Source organism: Dama dama, chromosome X (genome assembly GCF_033118175.1).
Source record: "Dama dama isolate Ldn47 chromosome X, ASM3311817v1, whole genome shotgun sequence".
In the NCBI taxonomy this organism is placed as follows: Eukaryota; Metazoa; Chordata; class Mammalia; order Artiodactyla; family Cervidae; genus Dama; species Dama dama.
Window position 1 is genome coordinate 94,458,333 of NC_083714.1, and position 27,906 is coordinate 94,486,238.

The window sequence follows — 27,906 nt, forward strand, 5'->3', positions numbered from 1 at the left end:
ATCTAACACTGACTGCTTACAATGAATTAACTTTATTATAAGTATATTACTTACATTAATTCATTTAATACTCACAACAATCCAATAAAGTGTATATTTTCGTGCCCAGTCTGTGAATCAGTAAAAGTGAGTCACAGAAAAGTTAAAGAATTTGTCCAAGATCATAAGGCTAGTAACTGGATCAAGTTCCAAAGCTGGTCTGATTCCAAAGCCCATGCTCTTGATCTTCAGAAAGGCTCACTGACTTTCTGAAGATGCAGTGTAATAATCATTTTTCTCACATGAACAGCATTTTTCATTTTACAAAGCTCTTTTCTAGCTATAATCTTGTTTACCCTCTAACAACCCTGGAAAAGGGATACTATTACATATCAGCATATGGTGAAATGCCTTTGACGGCCATGCCTTCTCCTTCTTCACCTTCAGGCTTCATCTCTGTTCTCCAATCCTTTTCCTGCCTCCCACTTCTTCTCCATTATTTTCTATTCAACAAGTACCTGGCACTGCTAGTTTCCTACCCTACTGCCATTTCTGCCAACTGCCATTATGTATACACAAACAGGCTCTTTATGACCTACCTTCTTAAACTAACTTCTTATTATTTATCTTCTCATAATTTAGGTTCTAGCTATTCTGAAAAACCCACAATTTGCTGAACACATATACTTCATGCCTCTAAATCTCTGCTATCTCTGCAAAGGCAGTTGTCTTTCCCTAGAATGTATTCTTCCCTTCCCACACTTTCCATCTGATAAATGCCTACTCATCTTTCAAGTATTCACTGGAAGGCTACCTTCTCTGTGAAGCCTCTTCCAATACATCCAAGCAGAAGACCTATTGATTCTTCTTTTACCATCTTATTGAATCTTAAGTAGTTCCATCTAATTATAGCACTCATTACACTGCACTGGAATTTATTTATGCACATATCTGTCTACTCCACAAGACTTAGAGTTTCTTGATGACAAGGACCATCCCCTTTTTTCATTTTTTCCTCCCTAGTATATAATACAGCTCAGGTATTTGAGTATCAGTTTGAGAAATATTAATTAAACATATTAAGGACTCTCATTTTTTTTTCATTTTATAAAATGAGAATTAGATGATCTTCAAATTGCCTCCCTTAAACTCAGAGAACAGAGGTTCCCAAATGCTGCCTCCACAAATAGGTTCTACATAGGTAGAACAGATATGGTTCTGCTCTCTGGAGGTTTCCAAACGGTTGCATACTTAGAGTATCACCTCAGAGCTTATCCCTTAACAGTACCCCATTTATCTTCTCCCTAACAGATCCAGGATTATCTAAAATTTTGTCTTGCTATACCTCATTATAAATGCTTACATGAATTTAGATAATGCTTCTAATTTTCCTGATGATGACCTCATTTAGCTCTCACAGTTACCCTGGAGTGTGGGCAGTGTGACACCTATTTTGGAAATAAGGAAACCGAAAGCCAGAGAAGTCACAGCTCAAAACTACCAAGGTCACAAGTTTTTCTTAGTCATAGGGTCAGGCCTGAAATCTACGCTATCTAGATACATTGTTCTGTTTGGTTGGTCCTTGCCACACACACACTATATTTCCCTTTTTTGTTTCCTTTAGGTCCCAAGTCTACCAGACATCAGGGATGTTAGAGTTCCTCACATCACCACCCTTGACTGCAATCAAACCTCCCAGTCATGTGCCTCCCACCTTCACTGGTAGTGATATGCTAACAGACTAGTTGCAGCCTCAGACACCAGAGTATTTCCTGCCTGAAGCCCTTCTGTAGAACAGAATGTCTGGGATGGACTCTTTCCAGTAGGAGACAAAAAGCCAGGGTCAAGCACATAACATCCAAGAATCTCTTTGGGAGGGGTCCAGGAGCTTGAACCTTGAACCTCTGGGGCGGATGGCAGTGGGAATCAAAGAAAGCCTTGGATGGTGACAGTGTGAATATGAGGGTTCATGGAGGTATGAGGATTAAACTGTACTAGTAACAAGGAAGTCATCAATACTAATGTTTTTTTCCTTCACTGAGATGTCAGAGAACTAACAGAGAAAAACGGGATAGCTTAGTTTGGCTTAATACTAGTTAATGATCCTTAGTGAGAGCTGCTTAGAACTCAAACCTAATTACTATGTACACATCAGCAACAGAGCAGGCTAAGTTTCCTATAGGTCTAATCTCATTATAATACCTAACTCTGTTCTCCAATGTCCAGCCTTTGAAAAGGCCTGCTCAGATAGTATGCTGTGAAGGCATGAGTTGAGGAAACACTAGCTTCAGCCTACAGGTTTCCTTCAGCATACATTCACTCAACTCCTATTTGGCACAGCATCAGGCTCTTTTGGAAAAACAGAGAGAAGTCATTTTCAAGTTTTGAAACACACCAAACAGGTTAGGGAGCAGAGGCAGTTTCTTGGAGACTCTGTTTTCTCAGGAGAATCCAGTCAACATCACTTCTTAGCAATCTTGAGCAAAAACCTCTGGAAGAACATGCCTAAAGAAAGGTCAATTAGGAAATCTTTGCAGCTTTAGTGCACCTGACAGCCAAGGTCTTCAAAGAAGACAATTCATCTTTGGGACCTATGAATGTACTTCTAGGCAAAGTTAGTGGCGGTTTAAAACGATTTTAGTGGTTTAGTTCTCAACCTTTATAATAATGACCCACTATTTACAGAAACTCTTCTATGTTCCAGCTACTGTACTCTTCATACATCATTTCTATGTTGATAACAATCTGCAAGGTAGCAACTGCTCTACCACCTCTACAAACAAGGAAATGGAAGTACATGCAGACACGTGATTTGCTCAAAGTCATGCTAGTGTATAGCTAAGATGCCAAGCCAGATACATCTGATTATAAATATACTGTGTGCATACAATCTACTCACTCTCTCTCAATAGTTATCATTTATTAATGTGCTGGTGCCATACAAGGCAATTTACATGTACTATCATTATCAAAGAAAGCTTCACAACAAAATTTATATGAGTAGGTACCAGCACAGTGCTTCTCAAAGGACAAGAGCTCAGTCTGTTCAATGAGCAAATAACTTGAATTAGTAGATGATTATTGATAACATGAATAACAGTTCTAATGAATGTGGTACTCAGCTTTCTTTTGAGGCTATTCTTTTAAATGACTCAGGATCAAGGATCATTTCCTTGGACAAGCTGGATGGTGAACTGATATTAACTCGCAGACTTGTTAATGTAAGGAAACAGCTTCTCACCCTGAAGGTTGGGCTGAGGAAATCCAGTGACTCCAAGTTACACAAATTCTGTCATAATGATTTGTACTAGGTTATTGCTAAGACTGGAAATCAGAGGGTGTGAACTCAAGCTATGGCTGTATTTGTTAAGTCCCCAAATTGAACAAGTTAATTTACCACTTTGAAACTTGTCATATGAAATGGGAGTAAAAGCCCCTATGGTTCATAGAACTGCTATAAGGATTAAGTGGAATCATATGTAAGAAAAAGTTCTGTAGCCTATAAAATGGGACAATTAGGTGTCTGGCAACTGCTTGGAAAGATTAAACTGAATCTTTGTTCAGTTCAGCTCAGTTCAGTCTGCTCAGTCATGTCTGACTCTTTGCAACCCCATGGACTGCAGCACACCAGGCCTCCCTGTCCATCACCAACTCCTGGAGTTTACTCAAACTCATGTCCATTGAGTCGGTGATGCCATCCAATCATTTCATCCTCTGTCATCCCCTTCTCTTCCCACCTTCAATCTTTCCCAGCATCAGGGTCTTTTCAAATAAGTCAGTTCTTCCCAACAGGTGGCCAAAATATTGTCTAACAGAATCTCTGTTAGACATAAAACATCAAGACACTCAGCTGAATAACTTATAAGAATTAAAGTAACTTTTAATTTTATTATTATAATTTTTTTATTTTTCTTCCCTGTGTGAACTCTGTTTTTGGCACAGTGCATACACAGTGTCCTTGGGCCTTCTTCCCAGGGATTTTATTGGCTAGTCAACCTCAGATTTCCAAGCTAAGAAGGTGTTAGGGACAATCTGGTGGTTGTATCTGGGCCTTGAGAATTGGAAAGAGAAAAAAAGGGGCTTGACAGTCAACATGAAATGTCTTCCACGTTATGACACAACTGGCTTTGGATAACTTGGTCCCTCACTGTAAAACCCAAGGCTAGAGATCTACAAGGGTGCTACACAGACTATGGGGTAGAATTCAATGAGGAGGGAATTTGGACTTAGGAGGGGACCTGGGCTCAAGTTCAGGCCCTGCTATCTTCTGAATGTGCAACTGTAGGGCAAACATCAACTCTCAGAGTTTCATTCTTTATCTATAAAATAGGGAAAAGAATCCCTACTTTAAAGAATTCTTATGAGGATCAAATCAGGTCATACATATGAAACTGCTCTGTTCAATAGAAATTTCCAGTTGATTGGCAGTTATTATTAAAAGGCAGGTCAATCTTTGATTCTGCAAGAAGAGATTTGGTTGTTGATGATTCAGAAGAATCTTTCAATCATGGGAGTTTAGGATTAAGAGAATCCTTAAAGAGTTTATGCTTCACTTGTTTCCACATTGTGTTCCCTAGAGCCCTAAGATTCTGCAAGAGTGATCTGAGGCTTCTCCAGGCGGGGTGAGGGAGAGGCACTGGCTCAAAATCAACCAGCTCCACTTGGATGTGTACCATGTTTTTGAGAAATAAAGAGTTTGGCTGCTAAAGGAACATTTGTGAATCATTGGATGTGATGTGAGGCATATGGGGTAGAGGATCTCTGAGGCTTCTTTAAACTCTAATATTTGAATAATTATTTCTTTTCAAACAACAGATGGCCAAGGGAGGAAGTGAGTTCCTCATCACTGGAGGTAAACTTGCAGGAGTTAGACAAACACTTCATATTTCTTTCACTATCACTTAATATACCCTTCCACTATGGTGATCCTATTTTGTTAAGGATTAATAAAATCCTTATTTTATATTTTTTTTTCTTTTTTGGTCACACCATGCAGCCTGTGGGATCTTAGTTCCTCAACCAGGGATTGAACCCATGCCCTCAGTGAAAGCACAGAGTCTTAACCACTGGACTTCCAGGGAATTCCCTAAGATAGTTTTAAGAGCACTTATCAGGGAATTCCCTTGAAGTAAAACTGGAAAACTATTAACGGAGTCCAAACCACTTTTCACATATTTATACATATGGAAAAACAGACCAGGAAAGGGAAGGGGTCATATAATGAGCTATCAGCAGAGCTAAGGCTAGAACCCAAATGTTCTGACTTCCAACCCCATGTTCCTTCTACCATACCATATTATAAGAGTTCCCATGGTATGGGTCCTAACTAATAGTCAAAACAGAGTATCAGTTAGGTTCAAGATTATCTTTGGAGTGAACTTGTGTATGCACATGTAGAAGAACATCTTAAGGAATATAAGGGTATGTCTGTGTGATTCATGATTATGAGGAAATTTGCTGATTAAATCTGTGGGTTGAACATGATTGTTATGTGCTGATGTGAGGCATATGGGATACTCAGTAATGCTGTTCTTGATTTTTGAGTTTCCTTATTTTTTTTTTATTTTTATTTTTATTATTATTATTTTTTTTCCAGTGGGTTTTGTCATACATTGATATGAATCAGCCATGGATTTACATGTATTCCCAATCCCGATCCCCCCTCCCACCTCCCTCTCCACCCGATTCCTCTGGGTCCTCCCAGTGCACCAGGCCGGAGCACTTCTCTCATGCATCCCACCTGGGCTGGTGATCTGTTTCACCATAGATAGTATACATGCTGTTCTTTTGAAATATCCCACCCTCACATTCTCCCACAAAGTTCAAAAGTCTGTTCTGTATTTCTGTGTCTCTTTTTCTGTTTTGCATATAGGGTTATTGTTATCACCTTTCTAAATTCCATATATATGTGTTAGTATGCTGTAATGTTCTTTATCTTTCTGGCTTACTTCACTCTGTATAATGGGCTCCAGCTTCATCCATCTCATTAGGACTGGTTCAAATGAATTCTTTTTAATGGCTGAGTAATATTCCATGGTGTATATGTACCACAGCTTCCTTATGCATTCATCTGCTGATGGGCAAATATACAAGCAACTCCTGCAGCTCAATTCCAGAAAAATAAATGACCCAATCAAAAAATGGGGCAAAGAACTAAACAGACATTTCTCCAAAGAAGACATACAGATGGCTAACAAACACATGAAAACATGCTCAACATCACTCATTATTAGAGAAATGCAAATCAAAACCACAATGAGGTACCATTACACGCCAGTCAAGATGGCTGCTATCCAAAAGTCTACAAGCAATAAATGCTGGAGAGGGTGTGGAGAAAAGGGAACCCTCTTACACTGTTGGTGGGAATGCAAACTAGTACAGCCGCTATGGAAAACAGTGTGGAGATTTCTTAAAAAACTGGAAATAGAACTGCCATATGACCCAGCAATCCCACTTCTGGGCATACACACTGAGGAAACCAGATCTGAAAGAGACACGTGCACGCCAATGTTCATCGCAGCACTGTTTATAATAGCCAGGACATGGAAGCAACCTAGATGCCCATCAGCAGATGAATGGATAAGGAAGCTGTGGTACATATACACCATGGAGTTTCCTTATTTTTAACATGGGGATTTTTACCATTCTTTCCCCTCACAAGGTTATGGTGAGGATTGCATGAGTTAACAGATGGGAGAGGAACAGATGTGGTGCCTGGCCCAAAGGAACATTCACTAAATATGATATCCCATATCCCATGCCACTTACCAGGCAAGGCCTTGGCCCACTTGACCACATGTACAAGCTGTCTTTCGCCCAGTTCATTGAGGCTAGAGAGTAAAGCTGCGAAGGAGTCAGGCTGGTTGTTGTCATGTCCAGCACACACCACCCCTGGCTCAATGGCTTCCAGGACATTCAGAAAGATGGGCTGACACTCATAGCCTTCAATATGTGACACTGTCAGCTTCTGGGCTGGTTCCTCAGTGGGGCTGGTGGCATTGGAAGCCTCCCCTTCCTCCTGTAGCTTCAGATTCCCGAGTTTCTTCAGTTTCCGGGCTATTGGGAAAGAAGGGAAAGTTGGATTTATTGCCAGTGGCAAAAAACACACAGCACAGCTACCCTGTTAGAAAAGCTGCTTGAGCTAAGAAAACAAGTATGATCATTTTTCCTGATCACAGACTCTCAACTCCTCAAGGACAAGTGTACATTTTAACCACTGGTTGAATGAATGGTTCATCATTCTAAATTCCTACTAAACTCAAACCTTCATATCTTGCTTTCTCCTTTATCTTCTTGCCAGACATACCTAGTATATCTTTGGATTGGGCTCTGCCTAAATACAGTCTCCAGTATTCATACTTTGAATCTTTAATTAAATCATTACTAATATATTCATGGTTCACTCATTCATTCAACATATATCCATTGTTAAGGCTTACTTCTGAGTGACAAAAAGAACACAGGCCCTAACCAGTTTGGGAGAGGAAAAATAAATGCCCACTAAAAAATCTAGCAGTTAGAAAATGTCAAACTGATGGATGTTATAACATGGGTATTAACAAAAGGGGAAGGTAACAATCTTTCTGCATAGCTGGGGTCAGGAAGAGATTATGGTGACATTTTACCTGGACCTTGAAGAATAGCAAGGACTTCACCAGGCAGAGAAGGATGGAAAGGGCATAAACAAAAGCACTGAGAGTTTAAGGGAAAAAGAGACCAGTGTGGCTGGAGTGTATATTTTATGTGTGGGTAGAATGGCTATTTATGAGGTTGAAAATAATGATGGCATTTGACTTTGAAGGAACATGTGTAACATATTAAGAAATTTGGGTCTTATCACACATGTGATAGGCAAATATGGAACGTTTTAAATCAAGAGAATGATGTACTTGTGTCTATGTCCAGCATGTCTAGCAGATTGCTAGGAAAGGAGACCAGAAAGGCAGATCTATTGAAGAAGGACTAGAATTGTTATATCATCCCACTTTGGGGTAAATAAATGGGAATTTTCTGGTGTTGCAGCATTTCTCACTTCAACTGTAACGGCCCAAGTTATTGTTAGATATTTACAGTTATAGTTGAACATACATTGCAACACATATATTGATTTTCTTCTTTAGTAAAGGAGAAAGGGGGAAGCTGAATTCTGAAATCCACAGCTGTATCAAAGACATAACAGAATGTCCCTGCCTTTATAATCTGCCTGTAAAATGGGAACTGTGCTAGGAAGCATCCATTAAAAAGGATGATATCAATAGAAATAACGTTATTTTAAAAAGCAACAATAATCTAAAACTAAAATCTTAAGAACCATCCCCCTCCATGCTCTCATACACATAATTTAGAGGTCCTTGAGCATCCTGATGTTTACTTTGTGCTATTTTCCTTAGCATTTATATTGGCAGAAATATAAATAATTGAAAAGGTCATAACTCTGATGTCTAGCATAGACAGTTGCACTGGGGCAGACCATAAACCACTTTATCTCTAATCCATTTAAATAATAATAATAAATTTTAAAAGGTATACAACAAAGAGAGCCGCTGATTGCTCAATTTTAATGGATGAATACAACAAAACCTGTTGCTGATCTGTTTCTGGCTCCTGCAAAAAAAAAAAAAAGATACTTAGCTGGAACTGGCTTTCAGCTTTAATTAGAAAAATAAGTCTTGCAATGCAAACTTCAATCATAGTGCAACTCAGTAAATCAATGAAAGAATGAATCACATGTTTGGATTAACAACCAGGATAGAGGAGGAGAAAATAGAGGGGTTGGTGCTACAAGAGGAGCACAGTGAAGAACTCAGGGTAAAATAACAAGGGAGCCTGGAAAATCAACACAGAGTTCAAGATGACCTTGTCCAACAATCATTTCTGCAAGGTTTGGGCACAGTCAGTAATAAGGAGATATGCTCACCCACTGTCAACTCCCACCTCCCATCAAGGGCACAAGCTAGAAGGTATGGGCAGGACTAAGCTCATCTTGCCCCAGAGCTAGAGGCCTGGCCCCCACAAAATCTTGTCATTTGGTGAAACCATTGTTGACACAGGTTCATGCAGGCAGCTCTACAGACTGGCAGTGCTTACTGGATCTGCTCCTCTAGTACAGTTTCTAGAGGTAGATAGACACTCTTTTCCCCATCACTGGCACTTTTTGACTGTGGGCTTAGAAGTTGCCAAGCCATGTAGTTCCCCTTTCAGCCTGGGAGAGGCCAGAGATATAATTAACTCTATGCCTGAGCAAACTAAAAGATATAAGGGTAAGTACTTTTTCTCAGCCTTCTATATACTTTACTTCATGAACATATTATATCATTTAACTCCACAATGATCTTAGGAGGTGAGAAATATTTCCTATCTCTGTTTTGCAAGTGAGTAAACTGAGGTAACACAACTATCAAGAAACAGAATCTAAAAATCTTAATGTAGTCTGACTGTAAAGCCAATGTTCTTTCTACTATATAATACTGCCTCCCCCAAGGAGCCTTAAACTCTACTTCTGGCCTAATAGAGTTGAGGAGTGGGACTAGGGTTATATCCTCCCTCCTTCCTCCCTAACCCTTGACCTTAAACTTCAGTAACTATAATAGCATCAAATCCAGAAAGGAAAAGGTAGAAAGCTATGAGATTACTCTGGCAGGGTGCCTAAAGCAGAAATAGGTTTGGGGAACTATAGTGACTGAAACTATAGTGGCTTAGTGATTCGTAAAATCACAAAATAGGAAAGGTCCTTAGAACTCATTCACATCCAGGGGGTTCACAGAATGTGAAACTTCAGTGTTTACACATATAATACAGTGTGTATGTGTGTTTCTCTCTCTCTGGGAATGTGTTTATAGGAGAATGGTGGGAACTATGGTGAACTAAAGTGAGTGCTTGACCACCATCTGGCCCTTATAATACATGTCACATATACATACATATACACATACTGTTAGAAGGCATTCATATAATATTTGCAAATTTTCCTAGAACTCATCTGCATCCCAAAGTTAAATTCAAGCCATAGCCTTTATTTGGGACTTCTGTTGCTAATCCAACATTTCACGTCAAGGATGGGGAGGCTGAGGCCAGAGTGAGTGAGGTCACCAAGTGGCAGAGCAGAGGCTCTTATTCCTAATCAAGAGTTCCCTGGGCTATATTAGTTCTTTTTTTGACTAAGTCATTTCTACTATATCTCAGTACCTGCCTCTCTGAGCTCCTTTTAGATTTGCAATGTCCAACACAGCAGCCACTAGACACATGTGGCTACTTAAATGAATTAAAATAAAATAAAATTTGAAACATAATTCCTTAGTCTCACTTAGTCAGTTCAGTCACTCAGTCTTGTCCGACTCTTTGCAACCCCATGAACTGCAGCACACCAGGCTACCCTGTCCATCACCAACTTCCAGAGTTTGCTCAAACTCATGTCCATTGAATCGGTGAGGCCATCCAACCATCTCATCCTCTGTCATCCCCTTCTCCTTTCATCTTCAATCTTTCCCAACATCAGGGTCTCTTCAAATGAGTCAGTTCTTCCCACCAAGTGGCCAAAGTATTTGAGTTTCAGCTTCAGCATCAGTCCTTCCAATGAATATTCAGGACTGAGTTCCTTTAGAATGGACTGGTTGGATCTCCTTGCAGTCCAAAGAACTCTCAAGAGTCTTCTCAAACACCATAATTCAAAAACATCAATTCTTCGGCGCTCAGCTTTCTTTATGGTCCAACTCTCACAACCATACATGACTACTAGATGGACATTTGTTGACAAAGTAATGTCTCTGCTTTTCAATATGCTGTCTAGGTTGGTTATAACTTTTCTTCCAAGGAGCAAGCGTCTTTTAATTTCATGGCTGCAGTCACCATCTGGAGTGGTTTTGGAGCCCCCCCCCAAAAAAATAAAGTATCTCACTGTTTCCATTGTTTCCTTATCTATTTGCCATGAAGTGATGGGACCATATGCCATGATCTTAGTTTTCTGAATGTTGAGTTTTAAGCCAACTTTTTCACTCTCTTCCTTCACTTTCATCAAGAGGCTCTTTAGTTCTTCTTCACTTTCTGTCATAAGGGTGGTGTCATCTGCATATCTCAGGTTATTGATAATTCTCCTGGCATTCCTGATTCCAACTTGAGCTTTATTCAGCCCAGCGTTTCTCATGATGTGCTCTGCATATAAGTTAAATAAGCAGGGTGACAATATACAGCATTGACATACTCCTTTCCCTATTTGGAACCAGTCTGTTGTTCCATGTCCAGCTCTAACTGTTGCTTCCTGCATACAGATTTCTCAGGAGACAGGTAAGGTGGTCTGGTATTCCCATATCTTGAAGAATTTTCCACAGTTTTTTGTTATCCACACAGTCAAAGGCTTTGGCATAGTCAATAAAGCAGAAGCAGATGCTTTTCTGGAACTTTCTTGCTTTTTTGATGATCCAACAGATGTTGGCAATTTGACCTCTGGTTCCTCTTCTTTTTCTAAATCCAGCTTGAACATCTGGAAGTTCATGGTTGACATGCTGTTGAAGCCTGGCTTGGAGAATTTTGAGCATTACTTTACTAGGGTGTGAGATGAGTGCAATTGTGCGGTAGTTTGAGCATTCTTTGGCATTGCTCTTTTGGGATTAGAATGAAAACTGATCTTTCCCAGTCCTGTGGCCACTGCTGAGTTTTCCAAAATTTTTGGCATATTTAGTGCAGCACTTTCACAGCATCATCTTTTAGGATTTGAAATAGCTCAACTGGAATTTCATCACCTCCAGTAGTTTTGTTCGTAGTGATGCTTCCTAAGGCCCACTTGACTTTGAATTCCAGGATGTCTGGCTCTAGGTGAGTGATCGTAATTATCTGGGTCTTGAAGATCTTTTTTGTAGAGTTCTTCTGTGTATTCTTGCCACCTCTTCTCAATATCTTCTGCTTCTGTTAAGTCCATATAATTTCTGTCCTTTATTGAGCCCAGTTTTGTATGAAATGTTCCCTTGGTATCTCTAATTTTCTTGAAGAGATAGCTAGTCTTTCCCATTCAATTGCTTTCCTCTATTTCTTTGGGTTGATCACTGAGAAAGGCTTTCTTATCTCTCCTTGCTATTCTTTGGAACTCTGCATTCAAATGGGTATATCTTTCTTTTTCTCCTTTGCCTTTTGCTTCTCTTTTCACAGCTATTTGTAAGGTCTCCTCAGACAACCATTTTGCTTTTTTTCATTTCTTTTTCTTGGGGATGGTCTTGATCCCTGCCTCCTGTACAATGTCACAAACCTCTGTCCATCATTCTTCGGGCACTCTATCAGATCTAATCCCTTAAATCTATTTGTCACTTCCACTGTATAAGTGTAAGTGATTTCATTTAGGTCATACTTGGATGGTCTATTGATTTTCCCTACTTTCTTCAATTTAAGTCTGAATTTGGCAATAAGGAGTTCATGATCTGAGCCACAGTCAGCTCCTGGTCTTGTTTTTGCTGACTGTATAGAGCTTCGTCATCTTTGGCTGCAAAGAAGATAATCAATCTGATTTCGGTATTGACCATCTATTGATGTCCATGTGTAGAGTCTTCTCTTGTGTTGTTGGAAGAGGGTGTTTGCTATGACCAATGTGTTCTCTTGGCAAAACTCTACTAGCCTTTGCCCCGCTTCATTCTGTACTCCAAGGCCAAATTTGCCTGTTACTCCAGGTATTTCATGACTTCCTACTTTTGTATCCCAGTCCCCTATGATAAAAAGCACATATTTTTTGGCTAGTAGTTCTAGAAGGTCTTGTAGGTCTTCACAGAACCATTCAACTTCAGCTTCTTCAGCATTACTGGTCAGGGCATAGACTTGGATTACTGTGATATTGAGTGGTTTGTCTTGGAAATGAACAGAGATCATTCTGTCATTTTTGAGATTGCATCCAAGTACTGCATTTCAGACTCTTTTGTTGAGGACCACTCCATTTCTTCTAAGGGATTCTTGCCCACAATAGTAGATATAATGGTCATCTGAGTTAAATTCACCCATTCCAGTCCATTTTAGTTCGCTGATTCTTAAATGTCAATGTTCACTCTTGTCATGTCCTGTTTGACCACTTCCTTATTTGCCTTGATTCATGGACCTAACATTCCAGGAAACGATGCAATATTGTGATGCTTTACCGCATCAGACTTTACTTCTATCACCAGTCACATCCACAACTGGGTGTTGTTTTTGCTTTGGCTCATCTCCTCATTCTTTCTGGAGTTATTTCTCCACTGATCTCCAGGAGCATATTGGGCACCTATCAACCTGGAGAGTTCCTCTTTCAGTGTCCTATCTTTTTGCCTTTTCATACTGTTCATGGAGTTCTCAAGGGAAGAATACTGAAGTGGTTTGCCACTCCCTTCTCCAGTGGACCACATTTTGCCAGAACTCTCCACCATGACCCGTCTTCTTGGGTGGCCCTACACATCATGGCTCATAGTTTCATTGAGTTAGACAAGGCTGTGGTTCATGTGATCAGATTGGTTAGTTTTCTGTGATTGTTGTTTTCATTCTGTCTACCCTTTGATGGAGAAGGATCAGAGGCTTATGGAAGCTTCCTGTTGGGAGACTAGATACAGTGTAAGTGTTCAAAAGTCACATGTTGCTTGCGGCCTGCTACACCGGACAGCACAGATACAGAACATAGCCTTCATCTTGCAAAGTTCTATGGAATAGTGCTGTGAATCTAGAATGTACTCTGGGGCAGCCGTCTCATTTGTCATGCCCTACTCATGTTTTTGATTAAAAAAAAATCACATGAACAGTGTATAGATGAATCCATGGGTTTTTCTAAAAGGTGGAAGGACACATGGAACAGTTGGTGCTGATGCAATTAGCAAGGTACACTCTGTCACCTTGACTCTCCCACCAATGATTCAGATCTCAATGGGGTGATGACTCATGGACCTAAGTAAGTTCATTACAAGCAAGTTCAATATGTGTAGAGACTCTGGGGGGAATCCATCAACATAAAATAATCCCCCTTCTCTGCATAGTGCTAGTGAAAACTTGGCTGGTATTCTCATATCTTCCTCCTTTAGACCTAGAGGGCATCTGCTTGAGGAAGAGAAGCTGCATTCCCACTTGCCTCCAGGACCTGTATAATGTGCTGTCCCTGCGGCCACAGTGGCCCAAGCTGCACCAGGTGTTCTGGCCTCTCTGCCTAAAGAGAGTGACTGTACTGAACATAATTGAAATCAGATTCCATTCATTCTGCCTGGGGATCCTCTGTTCTCTGTCTGCAGCAGAGGCCAGCATGTTGCTAGACGACTTGGAATGCTGGACAATGAGGATTGCTAGTCTCAGCTGTTACTCAATGCCCAAGGCCTTGTTTTCATCCATGAAGGCCGCCCCCACACCCCTTGTGTCTCCTGCACCTGAGCCCCAGAGCCAGATCTAACTCCTACATGCCAGGTACAGGCTTGACAGGCCCCTGTTTATGGCAGAGACCCATTGGTTTGCTCAAATTGAGTAGTGAAATCTGGATAAAGGGGACAGTAAAGGTGGATAGTTCTAACAGCATGCGAGCTGCTTTTCATCTCTTCCCTGTCTTTCAATCATAGGTCAAAACAGTGACAAGAAAGGAACATTGGCAAGGCATGTCCTTGCCTGTACCTGATATTTAGGGGACTGGAGTCCTTTAAATGATGCCTGGATCCTGCTGCCTGGACCCTATTGGGAATTCACTTTTCAGCCTAGTGGCATTGGACCCCTATGAGGGCAGTCTCTACAACAGAGAATGATTTTTCCAACCAGGTACGTTCCCCAGGAGAAGTAGATGTGATTAATCTGTAACTTCTACAGCTACTGTGACCATTAGGCACCATTGCAGCCTCATTCCTTGGTACCTCAAGATAGAGGTTTTCTCATCTATGGACAGAGAACAGGCAAGGTGAGGTGAAGTTTCCAAAGTCTTAGAAAGTCCAAGTTCCTCTCCCTAAGGTCAAGGATGTTTCTCTTCCTAGGATCTCACCAGGGAATTTGAAACATAAAATAATGACTTCCTGTGATAGGTAGACTTTTAAGATAGCCACCAAGATTCCCCATGCCTGGTGTACACATGCTTTCTTCCAGTTCTTTAGTCAAACACTAATATAGGTGCTGTTGTGAAAGAAATAGACAGATGTAGTTAGGGTCACAAGTCAGTTAAATTTTGAAGGTGATTATGCTTGATGGGCTTGACCTAGTCATATAAGCCTTAAAAGGTACTGGGCTCTTTTTGGAAAGATATTAATGGACTCAGGAAGACTCAACATATGGAAGATTGCAGGCTTTGAAACTGGAGGGGTTCACAGGGAAAGAAATGAGGGCAGCCTCTGGAAGATAAGAACAGCCTCTGATGGACAGCCAGAAAGCAAACAGAAACCTTAATCATACAACTGCAAGGAACTGAATCCTGACATAATCACATGAGCTTAAAAGAAGACTGTGAACTCCAGATTAGAATGAAGCCTGGCCAATAGTTTTATTTCATCCTTGTGAGACAATGAGCTGAGAATCCAGTCATGCTGTGTCAGACTTCTGACTTACAAAACTGTGAACTGATAAATAGGTACTAAGTTTGAGGTTACTTGTTATGCAGAAGCGGAAAACTAATACACTTTCTTTACAAAAAGTGTGGTATTGGCAAGGTAATTGGCTTTGGAATCAGACAATCTTAGATACAAACCACAGTTCCATCAATTACTAGCTTAATAACTTTGAGCCTGTTGCTTAGTTTCTCTGAGATTCTGTTTCCTCACTTGTAAAATGGGGGTACCACCACCTACTTCTTAGGACACTTACGAGAACTAAATGAGAGATAATTCCTGGCACATTCTAGTGAGCCCTCCAAAATGATTTCCTTAATTCTCCATCCATTCCTGAAGAGTAGAGAATGACTGTACTACAGGAAATGAAACCTGGATATGGGGAAGGAGGGACAGCAGGATTAGCACAGAACCAGAAATGGCAGAGAAGGGAAGAGTGACACATTATGAAATGAAAAAAAAAAAAGTAGCTGAATTTATTCAGCACATAATTGCTTATAAAACTGAATTCAGGTCTTAAGTGTAATTCTAAATGTTGACTAAACACAAAGGTACATTTGGTGCAGAGCTTCAAATTCTTTGTGAAACCAGACTAGGCTGTACTTATGTGAATGTTTGCAATTATGTGTGTGTTTGTGTGTGTGTGCACGCATGTGCATGCACAGGTGCTTATATAATACTTAAATCTATGGGTCATGAGCTTGAATATCTTCACTAGTTAGACAGATACATAAATGAGTTAAAACAGCCTAGTAAACATAAATAGGGTGGGTTGGGGACAGTGAAAGTGATTGATGTCCTACCTAGGGGCAGTCTAAGTCTGTTTATGCTAGACAGACAAAATTCTGCAAGTCAGTTTTGGCCTGTGGAAAACCAATTTGTGGCCTCTGGCTTAAATCATGCCAACTATCTTTCCATCCACTAGGATTAGAGTCAGGGGATCTCATTGTACAACTACGCTTAGATATTCAGAGGGGATATTCAGATATTATTACACTTAATATCCAGGGGATATCTTAATATTAAGATCCAGGGGAGCCTGATGTATGATCTCCAGAACATCCTTTTCCTTCTTTTGCTTTTAGTTTCTTGATATAGGTATAAAGTGTAGTAGTTAACAGCAAATAACCTGGAGTTAGACTGCCTCAGGGTTAAGCCTGGCTCAATTGGTCACTAGTTATGTGACTTTGGGCAAGACTTAGGTTCTATGTACATTAATTTCCACATCTATAAATTGGGAAAACTATTAGCACCTAATATATATATAATAATATATATAATATATTATATATATATAATATAATAATATATAATGAGGAATATAGACACTGTGGTGGTGTCTGAGAGTAAAGTGAAGATTCAACACCACCAGAAGAACCCTCCAAGACCACAGCATGGTGAAAAATTTCACTGAACTTAAGGAAGCAGAATGCAGTGATGACATCAGAATTCTAAAATGGTACTCACAATAAAGGGATTTTTATTATTGGTAGTGGTAGTCACAGTCTTATGGGCTATCTGAGCTTGGACATACACCTTTATTCCTTCTACACCTCACTTTTCTCATCTGATCAGACTATTGCATAAAACTATTATTAGGAGAAAGTGAGATGATCTCAATGAAAGTGCTCTGAATTTTATAAAAGTGTATCCCAATGGGAAGGCTATGACAGTTTCCAAGAATGAATCTCTAGCTAGACAACATTCTGAAAAGCTGTTTAGGGTAGCAACCTATAAAAATATTGCCTTCCATCTTGGGCAACTGGTCTCAAGCCAAAGATTGAGGGCCATACTGACAGGTTTAAGAATCTTAAGATAAAGAACATTACAGCATACTGACACATGTATATGGAATTTAGAAAGGTGATAACGATAACCCTATATACAGAACAGAAAAAGAGACACAGAAATACAGAACAGACTTTTGAACTTTGTGGGAGAATGTGAGGGTGGGATATTTCAAAAGAACAGCATGTATACTATCTATGGTGAAACAGATCACCAGCCCAGGTGGGATGCACGAGACAAGTGCTCCGGCCTGGTGCACTGGGAAGACCCAGAGGAATCGGGTGGAGAGGGAGGTGGGAGGGGGGATCGGGATTGGGAATACATGTAAATCCATGGCTGAATCATATCAATGTATGACAAAACCCACTGGAAAAAAAAATAATAATAAAATAAAATAAAATAAAATAAAAAAATAAAGATAAGGGTATGAAAACAGCAATTAATGGAAAAAAAAAAAGAATCTTAAGATAATTATAAGATCTACCTCATAGAGTTGTTATAACTTTACCTAAGAGAATACATGTAAGGTGCTTAGCACAGAATGAATTCTGTAAGACAATACATGATGCCTCTTATTCTCTTGCTAGTTGCTAAACCCTACATTACTACATGTCATTTCCTTTATCTCAAGTAGATGAATTTCTCTCTGAAAAAGCTAACTTATGAAACATACAGAGTTTTGACAGGGATTTAAACCAATTAGGAGAGAGAAACAAATTAGAAGTTCCCCCAGACATCAATCTACTGCAGTAATGGAGCCCCACAGATTTTTAAAGTGCCCTGAGAGGAAGCAAAGTGGGGCTGAGCATGTGACTCCAATAACCCTGCCTTCTTTCAAAGCAGTACTTTACTCTGTATCTTCATTTGGGGCTTTGCATCAGATTTTGTTTGAAGAAAAGATTCCATTGCCAACAAGTTGCTTGAAGGCCCCAAGTCTTGTCTATTTCTTATTTTCCTATTGAAATTAATCCCCATTTTTAAAATGAGAAGACTGAGGGTTAAAGCCAAGTCTTGCCCAAGGTCACACAGCTAGATAGTAGCAGAGCAGGAACTAGGATCAGGTATCCTGACTTCTTGGGTAGTACTCTTTCAATTTTATCAGGTAGGGTAGCACGTTAGTGGGGAGAAGGGTCAGCTGGAGATGAGTGGGGAATAACTAGGACAGGGATAAGAGACAGGGAACAGAGCCAGTTCTTGGCAGGCATGGAGTGAGAGATTAGTAGGGGGTGCATCCAAGTGTAAGTGTACACAAACAAGTGTTGGCCAAATTCTCCCAGGCAAGAAGGCTTCTTGGTCCTTCTGCTCATGCCCCTATTCTCCCAGTTCCAATCCTGAGTCAGAGGGATGGCCAGGGAAAAAAATATCAAATTTTATCTTTCAAGGTTTATGTTGGACTATTTAGTCTAATGTTTTTTAGTTCATGAAGGAATAAACATAATTAATAATAGAATGATATGCAATGCTGCACATGCTTGCCAAAGCACAGGATCTGGCAGAAAATATTTCCAAGTCTCCTCTCTCTGACTACTGAGCCAGAAGAAAGAGGTTCACCATCCAGATACCATTTTGGGTGAGGGGCACAAGGTCATTACCAAAAACCTGCTCATGTGAAATTGAAGAGCCTGGAGATGGTTTCACATATCAGGCTTTTCCACTGGAAAAAGTAACTACATGAATTTAGAGCATACATGCTTTTACAATTACATTTAAACTGACATTAAAAACAAATGTGAAACAGTCCAAGCCGAACAGGTCAGCATGACCTGGAAAGCAAACGAGAGAAAAAAAAAAGAAAGAAAGAAAAAAGAAAAAGAAAAAAGGCCCAATGTTAACAGCATTAATTCTGTCAGTCTGTTGTAAATAAGAAAATACCATTGGTGTATTAATGGTTTTATTAAAGGAAAATTCACTAGCAGAAATATGCAACATTCAAACAAATAGCAAGCAGTTAAAAAATAAACCACATTAGCCTTTCAATTCACATTAGGGAAACTCTTGTTGGCCTGGAGGTTAAAACTCTGCCCCAAAGAGGGGGGAATTAATTCCCTTCCCTCCTGGAAGTCTTTCCTTGGTTTTTCTCCAGAATGTTGTTGAGTCAGAGAAGGAGAGAGATGTGTATGTGCGTGTGTGTGTGTGTGTGTGTGTGTGTGTAGGTGGAGAGAGAAGAAGGAAGAGGGTGGAAAATGCAGGCTCCAGGTAAGGCTGGAAGAGTGCTTCTGACCCTCACATTTGTCAGCCCCTGGCCTCAAAGATTCCACATCTACCAGAAGGAAGCTAGCTTCAAGATGAGGTCTCTGAGGCAGAGGCAGAGCACAGCAAAATATTGTAAATTCTAAGGCTCTCTCCTCTTATATCAATGCAAAGTTTGAGGCTGGCCTGGGAGAAGAACAAAGCATCACACTTGATGGAGAAGCAATTGTATGATGTAAGTGAATAGTGTGGGGCACTAAAGCTAGAAGTTAAGAGATAAAGTCTTATCAACTTTCTTCCATCATCTTAACTTCAATAGAAAACAAGAAAGTAGGCACTGGTTCTTAGATTTTGCCTTCTTTCGGTTTATGAAAAGTTCAAGTGTGTGTGCACTGCTAAAAGGGAAGTCACATTAACATTGAGAATAAGGAGAAAAAGAATGTCTGATTGTACTCTCCTGGTCTGTTTGAAGAGACGGCTGGCTGCCTTCTTGGAGGTGTTCCTCCAGGGGAATCAGAAATCTGGTCTTTGCTTACTGAACTTGTATGGATCAGTTACTACCTTCAGCTCAATGATGGAGCCTAAGGTTACAATCTAGCTCCACGGCAGAGGTCCAGCAAAATAGAGGTAAGAGGAAACTTGTGAATTGTAAAATAACCAAGTGAAAATGACCACAGGAGCCTCAGATAGGGACAGTGGCTTCTTGTTCAAAGCAGCTCTTTGAGTCCCATTAGCTAAGCTTCTTTGCAGCAGTAGCACACTGGAAAGCAAGGAACTGCACTAGAGCTTCACTGCATCCACTTGAGTCAGTGCCTAATGCCATCATATATGATCAAAAACAGTCAAAGGGCCCTTTGCTAATACCAAGTCATATTATAAAAAACAACAATCATGAGAGTCACAGCTACATGAATTGGTAACTCTACTACTTAGTCCTCACATAGCTATGAGGTAGGGAAATACCATCAGCCTCACTGGGAGGACTAATCAACTAAGAGAGTAGTCTCCAGTCCCAACATCAGAGTTTCTGTTGAGGAGCAGGGGCTTAAGTCCCCAAGTTTCGCATTCCAGGTGTTTCCAGGATATCCAATAAAATCCTCTAGAACCCTCATTTTGAATAAGGCAAATAAGGTCAGCCTTTCTTCAGTGTCTGGTCATTATGAGATGTTTGCAATATCTAACCTGGAATTTTTCTAATATAAAAGAGAGACACTGGTGAACATAGCAACTTGAAGATGTGCTAGCATGTTAGCTGGCCCCATAATCAGATACTTGAGTCAGATCCTCTGATATAAGAGGCAGCAATGCAAAGTTGGGGAGAAGGGGTGCCTGTCATTTTGGACTAGAGGTTTTCTTCTCATTTCCTATCTACCTGGAAGACAGAAGTGAGACTGGGAAATGGAAAATTCTTTATTTGGAGTTTTGGGGGCTTTTCCTCTTTCTCTTTCTTTTCTGCTTTATTGATCAATATACTAAAGGACATATATGTGTTTGTATGCGCCTCTTGGGCAAGAATGAAGTGGTGGTTGTGGTTGAGAGGAAAGGATATGGAGGGAGAGAAGGGAGGTGAAATTTAATAGTCTCCTTATAGCCACTCAGAGGCCAACAAAGACTCCCTATTTGGTCTTCTGAATTTCTTGTAGCAGCCAAACTATCCCATAATATTACAAGCATTATTACTCAGCCTGGAGATGCGAATGCTTCGAAATTAATGTCTCTGCACCTAACAGCTCACTAATCAAAGCTTCTATGCCTCATTTGCCACCCTGGTGAGAGTCCTCAGTCTCTTCCAGTTTCATTGTGGTCAGCATGATACACCACACTGTGCAGGCCCAGGCTGGTGACCTTTTGTCTTTGGTCAAGATCCAGATTTTCCTTTTAGTTTGAAATGCCAGGCCAAGTTTTTCACAGGTGATTTCTTCAGGATTCGTGCTTACATTTTTTTTTAATTGCTGACTGTTAAAAGTCTGAAATGTCCCTCAACAATCAATTTTCACTTCAGCCACAGAACCACTGGTCCAATGGGGTATTAAACAGTGGCAAGAAATACATTCTATGCCAGGCTTAAGAGATCTAAAAACTGCAGCAACGATGAAATGGACTGAAGAGAATGGAACTTGGTTCTAAAAGAGGTGATCCAGGGTAGCCATGCCATTTGCAGTTTACCTTCTATATATCTGTTGTCATGGAAATATTATCAGTAATAGACCATTTGAAGGCTCTACTAATTCTGGATGGTTGAATATTTTCCCCTTAGTTCTACTTCAAAAAACATGATCCAAAAGGATGTACAAAAGTCTCTAAGAAAGCATCTTTCTCAGGTAAATTTTCTATGTAGAAGTTCAGGACAATAAGAAAATATTCTAAACACTTTTGTTGATCTTAAGGAATACATTCTCCAATTTGTAAGAACAAGTGGCACTTTTCTTAAATCAAAAGTAAAAGGTTTTCATACAAACAGTTATATTATCAGCTCATATGAAGCTTTTTTTCTAAATTGTTATATTTGGAAAATATCTGCTTTTGTATATATGACCTATTGTGTGCTGTGTACTCTTAGCTTTCGGCATAGTACCTTCAAAAAATATTGCCTATGACATCATTTTACTCTCTCAAAAGCAACTGAGGGAATTTGGAGCACTCACCGCAAAAGTAAACAACAATAAAATCTGTTGCTATTACACTTTAAAAACTCAAGGATTTTAAGTGGTAATTTTACAAGTGAGATACTTATTCAGAACCAGATATCATCAATTTTGATGATCAGAGAAAATTATTTACTTCTAATCACAGTTTTATAAAAACAAATATTCAGAGACAGACTACAGCATATATATGCTGTCCCAGACAATGTGGTTTGGAGGTAATTCCATATAAAAGTTCACTTGATAACTACAATTAGAAAGATACCTTTTACTGTCCAATATGTCACCAAATATGTATGTAACCAGTTGGAAGATGACAATATTGGCCTTGGAGGACAGATTACAAGGGTTAATTCAAGGGAAATTCAGAGACTAGAGAACCAAGGAACCAGTGCCAAAATCCCCACTGCTATAGCAAAGAGAACAGGCTTCAGTGGTGACTGGGAGCACACAGACCAATTTTCATCTGAAAAAGGAGGCACAATGATATTTATTGTATACTTACTATGTGTTAGCTTCTTTACAAATTTACCACAATTTTGTAAGGAAGATTTTATTATTCCCATAATGTAGTTAGGAAATTGAGTTGAGGAAACTGAGGCTCAGAGAGATTTAATAATTTATCCAAGGTCATCAAGATGTAAGTGGCAGAGCTAGGATGAGAAACAAGGCCTGTCTGTATCCTAGTCCATCAAGCTATTTCCACTATACCGAGGACCTCCTAAAACATGAAACCAAAACAAAAAAAGAAAACCAGAAACTGTAACTGCTGAGCCACATGGACATGTTGATGTCAAAATTTATATGGCAATTATACTCCTCTGTGCATGCCTCAGTTATGCAGATCTGTAGGAGTACTCAAGTATCTAAGACATTTGTGTGGGGAGTAGCATTTCTCAGAATTGAGATTTACTGCTTGCATCTCCAACCTAGAGACTTTTGGGGCTCTAATCTACAGAGTCAAAGCAGAAGGGAAGAAACTCCATTAACTGAGTTCTACATTGTTGAGTCTTTATGATACTTAATACTCTGCTGCTTGCTGAAAGGGGCTTTGAGGGGATTCAATCATTGGGTGGGCAGTGGGACCCAAAGTCTTAAAATTTGTGATTTCTAGGCCTCTGACATGAATAATGAAGGTATGTGGTAGCACCATGATGAGGTTCTGGGTGGATGTTGGAATGCTAGTCAGAGAAAAAGGACTGTTAAACTTTAGGGTAGAATATCTAGATAACCAAAATATTTAGTGATCACTTTGCATGATGCTAGAAGTCATCATGCTTCTCAGAAATAATGTATCTAGCATGCTCCTTGGGTAAGGAATATGTACCTATGACCATTAGAAAACTTACTTAGTAACCCTGCTTTGGCCTGAATTATATCCTATCCTTTGTGTATGACAATATATATATACCCAAAATAGTTTACTTTAGTTGTTTTAGAAGGCATTGGTGCATACTCTTGAGATGTGGTGAAGATCGTTGGCTCTTGGTCATGAAGTCATTCTTAGTTGATTCTCCTTGTGAGCAATATACATGTAGATATACACATCTATAAATGCATGACCTGGGCTAGTGGTATCATCTACTTATAGGATAGAGTATTTATCTATAACCAAGTTTTCCAAAGTACATTCCAGAAAAAATCGGTTTTATAGGATATTAGCAGGTGTTATATAAAAACAGGATTCTGTTTGTGAGATAAATTTGGGAATCCTGAGTTACTAAGCTCCTCAGGTTATTTTACTGCAATATTTGACAAGGTCTGTGATATGATAACATGCACTGTAAATATTCCTGATCAAGACTATAATATGCAGGTTTTCCTAACTTATTCAACCATAAAAATATATTTTCATGTATCATGTCACAGAACTATTTTTCTCAGAACTCACACCAAGAAGCACTGGCCTAGATCAAGGCAACAGGCTTGTATAAGGGAAGGGCTTATGCATGTGGTCAGTACTTGCAGGCATCAATCTGAACAGAGGCAACTAACTCCAGGAACCAAAGCTGTAATCCTAGATGTTTAACAAAATTGATGCTAGAAATTTCTTTCTCTCTCACTACCTGGGCTACTATCTCCTTTTATAAAACTTAAACCCTCACTAATTCTCTTACAAAACAAACATGCAAATAAAATGGATATGTGAACATGTCTAGCCCATGTCAGAGCTCTTCAACTGCCTGAAGTTCAAATCTTTTAGCATTAACAACCAAGTATATTTTCAGAGTGGTTTCAGCTTGCCTTCCCTATTTCCCCAGATCTGGCCACGAAAGTAAAAGTGAAAGTGTTAAGTTGCTCAGTCATGTCCAACTCTTTGTGACCCCATGGACTATAGTTCACCAGGCTCCTCTGCCCATGGAATTCTCCAGGCAAGAATACTGGAGTGGGTTGTCACCCCTTCTTCAGGGGATCTTCCCAACCCAGGTACTGAACCCAGGTCTCCCACATTGCAGGCAGATTCTTTTCCATCTCAGCCACCAGGGGAGCCCAAATCTGACTATATTAAACTATTAATACTTGTGTTATTCCTCAAAACCTCGATGCTTATTTAAAATGTCTCTCTGAATTTATTCAAACTGTGTACTTTGCTTTGAATGTCCTTTCCCTCTACCTCACTCAACTTCTTCCCAGTCATTTCCTATTTATTCTTTAAGGTTAAGCTGTATTAGTTATCACTGCCTGTCTCTAATTATTTAACTTTTTGAGGGCAGGGATTGTATCTTATTCATCTATGTTCCCCCAAAATGCCTACTACAGAAACTGGCACATAGCTGGCACTCAAGGAATATTTGTTAAATGGATAACTAGATGAATGGAAGGATGGAAATATGAAAGGCCTAGCTAGTTGGTTGGTTGGAAGGATGAATGGATAGATGGATGAATAAATGTGAAACTTGTCTCCTGAAGAATCAGGCTATGAGTGGTATTTCAGCACTGGAATCATTCTATTGCATCCAAGGCATGTGAACCAGAAGTAGCAGTGGTGGGCTGCCCATGAGCATAGGGAATGATGAAAGAACTGATATCAAGGCTCTTGTCAACACTGAAAAATGATAAGGATGTTTGTAGTGCTCATGGCAACATCAGACCAGGATATCCTCTCAACTAGAGAATCATGGAGGTTGTTAAAACCCGCAGATCTATTAATAGCTTTGAGTCTCAGGTGTGGAGTTTAGCCCCTAGAAGGAATGAGACTTCTCAAATATGTTAGAGTAACCCCTGAAGAAAATGCTGCATACTTCCAATTCTCACAAGCTCTGGGGCTTCATGTTTCTTCTCCACGTCTGGGGTTTGGCTGTTACCTGAAATTCCTAAAAGGCCTACCATCTTCCATGGTTCAGGAGAGGAGGGCATAAGCAGGGGCCAATGCCATTTATTAAACGTTGAGAATTCAAGAGTTGCTTAACACAGAAATAAATAGTGTTTTGGGAGGAACAGGAAAGCAAATGAGAAAGAAAGAAGTGTCAGGGAAGAATATGGTGGGTAAAAGTAATTCTTTCTTTCTCATTCCATCTTGAAAACTGGGAGTATATCATTGAGAAGTACAGAGAAAAGTGAGGTGACTCTATTTACTTAAATTATGAACTGTGAAAAAAAAGAGCAGTTAATTCATCAGAGAGAAAGTGCATCTTTGGACAGTTACATTTAAAAAAAAATTCTAAATGAAGAGTAGGCAAGAAGGTTAGATTATTGAAGCAATTAGAGACATGTGGTTTTTCCAAAGCAGGCAGAAACAAATCATGTTCAAAGAAAAGCCTATCCTTGTTGTAGATGGGCAGTTGAGAGCCTGGAGGTAGTCTTTAAGGAAACCATGCTGAGAATCCAACCACCTCCAGGATCCTTTCAGAAACAGTAAGAACAGTTAAACAATAAGAATCAACAGGTATAGAGGCCTGGAAGCAAAAACAAAAGGGTATGTGTTTTAAGTATCTTTGAGCTGAGGAGATTCCATTGCCAAATACTACAGAGAAAGCTAAATTAGAGACTTTGAGGCATCAAGATCAAGCAGCCATCAGTTGCAGAGTGCCAGCTTCTCTAAGATACAAAGACAGTCCTTCTACCCTCCACTCCATCAATCACTTATCCATACAGTCTAGACACATGATATATCTTACTTAGGTGTGACCAGAGGTAGCTAAAGTCACTATGCGAGTCAAAGTACATAAGTCTAGACTAATCTATATTTCTGGGACAGTGAATGGACAATCCAAAAAAGGACTGTCACATCTACAATTCTTTCTCTGTGAGCTTAGACACAGAATCACAAAATGGTCATTCCTAAAAGGTCCTTGGTGAAGCTCATTACTTTATTTTTATGATGAGAAAAATGAGCCTCAGAGGGGAGAAAGGAATTACCCAAAACCATATTCTTAGTTGCCATTTTGGAATATATTATATAACTTTGAATTGAGCGGTAGGAAAAATAAAACAAAACTATATAAATCCTCCTTCAGGGTGATCAAAATGTTGATGCTAAACCCACATCTGATGAAAAAGGAAGTCTATTACTAGTATATTCAAAAGGATCACTGTATTGATGTTTGCTTTCTTTTTTCCATTATTTGAGTAAAGTTGTAGTATACACTGAAATTGCAAGATAAAAATAAACTTGGGAGGGGTTTGCAGCAGGGAAGCAGGGAATATGAAGATAAGTTTAGCAAAATGGAAAGGTTTGTTTCCCAAACAATAGTATCTAAGAGGGTAAATACTTAGGTTTTTATTGACGTGGTGCTTGAATATACTGTATAAGTCCCTTAATTACTAGAATTGGCTTTCAAGCAGGATCTTGATAATACTTTTGTTTTGAGATGATTTCTGATAATGTTCTGTCTATTGGAGCTATTACATATTATAGGGCAAGCCAAGTAACAGGGTTAAAGCCAACTGGGAAGTGCTGTGAACAGCTTTACCAGCTAAATTACCACTGACCTTACTATCATAAGTCCTTACATTTGTCTAGCACTTTGTCATTTACCAAGGACGTTCACATTCATCATGTCATCAGATCCCCATTACAGCTCCGTGAGAATGGTATGTCTAAATTACAGATGAAGAAATTGAAGCTTAGAGGGGGAACAGTGAATAATAGTGCTGGGCCTTTAACCTAGGTCTGCCTGACTCCAAAGGCAAGACCATTTACAAAACATCAAGAATCCTTGTATCTTGTGAACATTTCTTGAAGTTTGCCTGCCTGAAGCTCTATTGCCTAGCATGGTTTCTTGAACATAGGAGACATTCAGTAAATGTAAAAAGGGAACTGAAACCAGAGCCAGCCACAGCACTTCTCAGCTTCTTTTCATTGTGTTGACCAAGCTCATTCAAATTTAAATACCTTAATAAATCAATTTAAAAACTTACTTTACCACTCTCTTCAAGAAATTAATCTATAGATTTATGTCAGAATGCTATATGGACTAGTGAAATTGTCTGTTATATACATACTTCTTTTCACAAGGGATTCACTGTAATCATGTTACAGATGCTTTACAGTGGATGATATTAGCTGACACATGAAACTAATTTTAGGATTTGGGCCCTAATGTTATGAAGACTTTTATTATCATTAAACTTTACCTGTGTTAAAGCAAGTTTGCAATTAATATCAGCAAATGGAGAACTAAGGGGCTGTCTATCCGGAAGCCCCCATCTCTTATACATAATTCAGAGAGGGCTAAATAATTGAGAGTTGACTGCATCAGAATCCTCCCCCTGGGGTGATCCCACCACCGTGAATGTTGTGACAACATTTCATTTCATCTTGACAATTCCTTTGTCAACTTTCCTGGGTGTCCTGCACT

The 27,906-nt window shown here is 39.6% G+C and overlaps 1 protein-coding gene across 2 annotated transcripts in view; it reads right to left on the bottom strand.

The window, feature by feature from the left end:
• The window catches only part of AR (androgen receptor), a 189,457-nt gene that overhangs the window by 11,817 nt on the left and 149,734 nt on the right, over positions 1-27,906 (bottom strand). For both annotated transcript variants that reach the window (XM_061136279.1, XM_061136280.1), the window contains exon 4: positions 6,748-7,035. In XM_061136279.1, the coding sequence (XP_060992262.1) occupies positions 6,748-7,035 (288 nt within the window). The remainder of the gene's footprint in view (positions 1-6,747; positions 7,036-27,906) is intronic.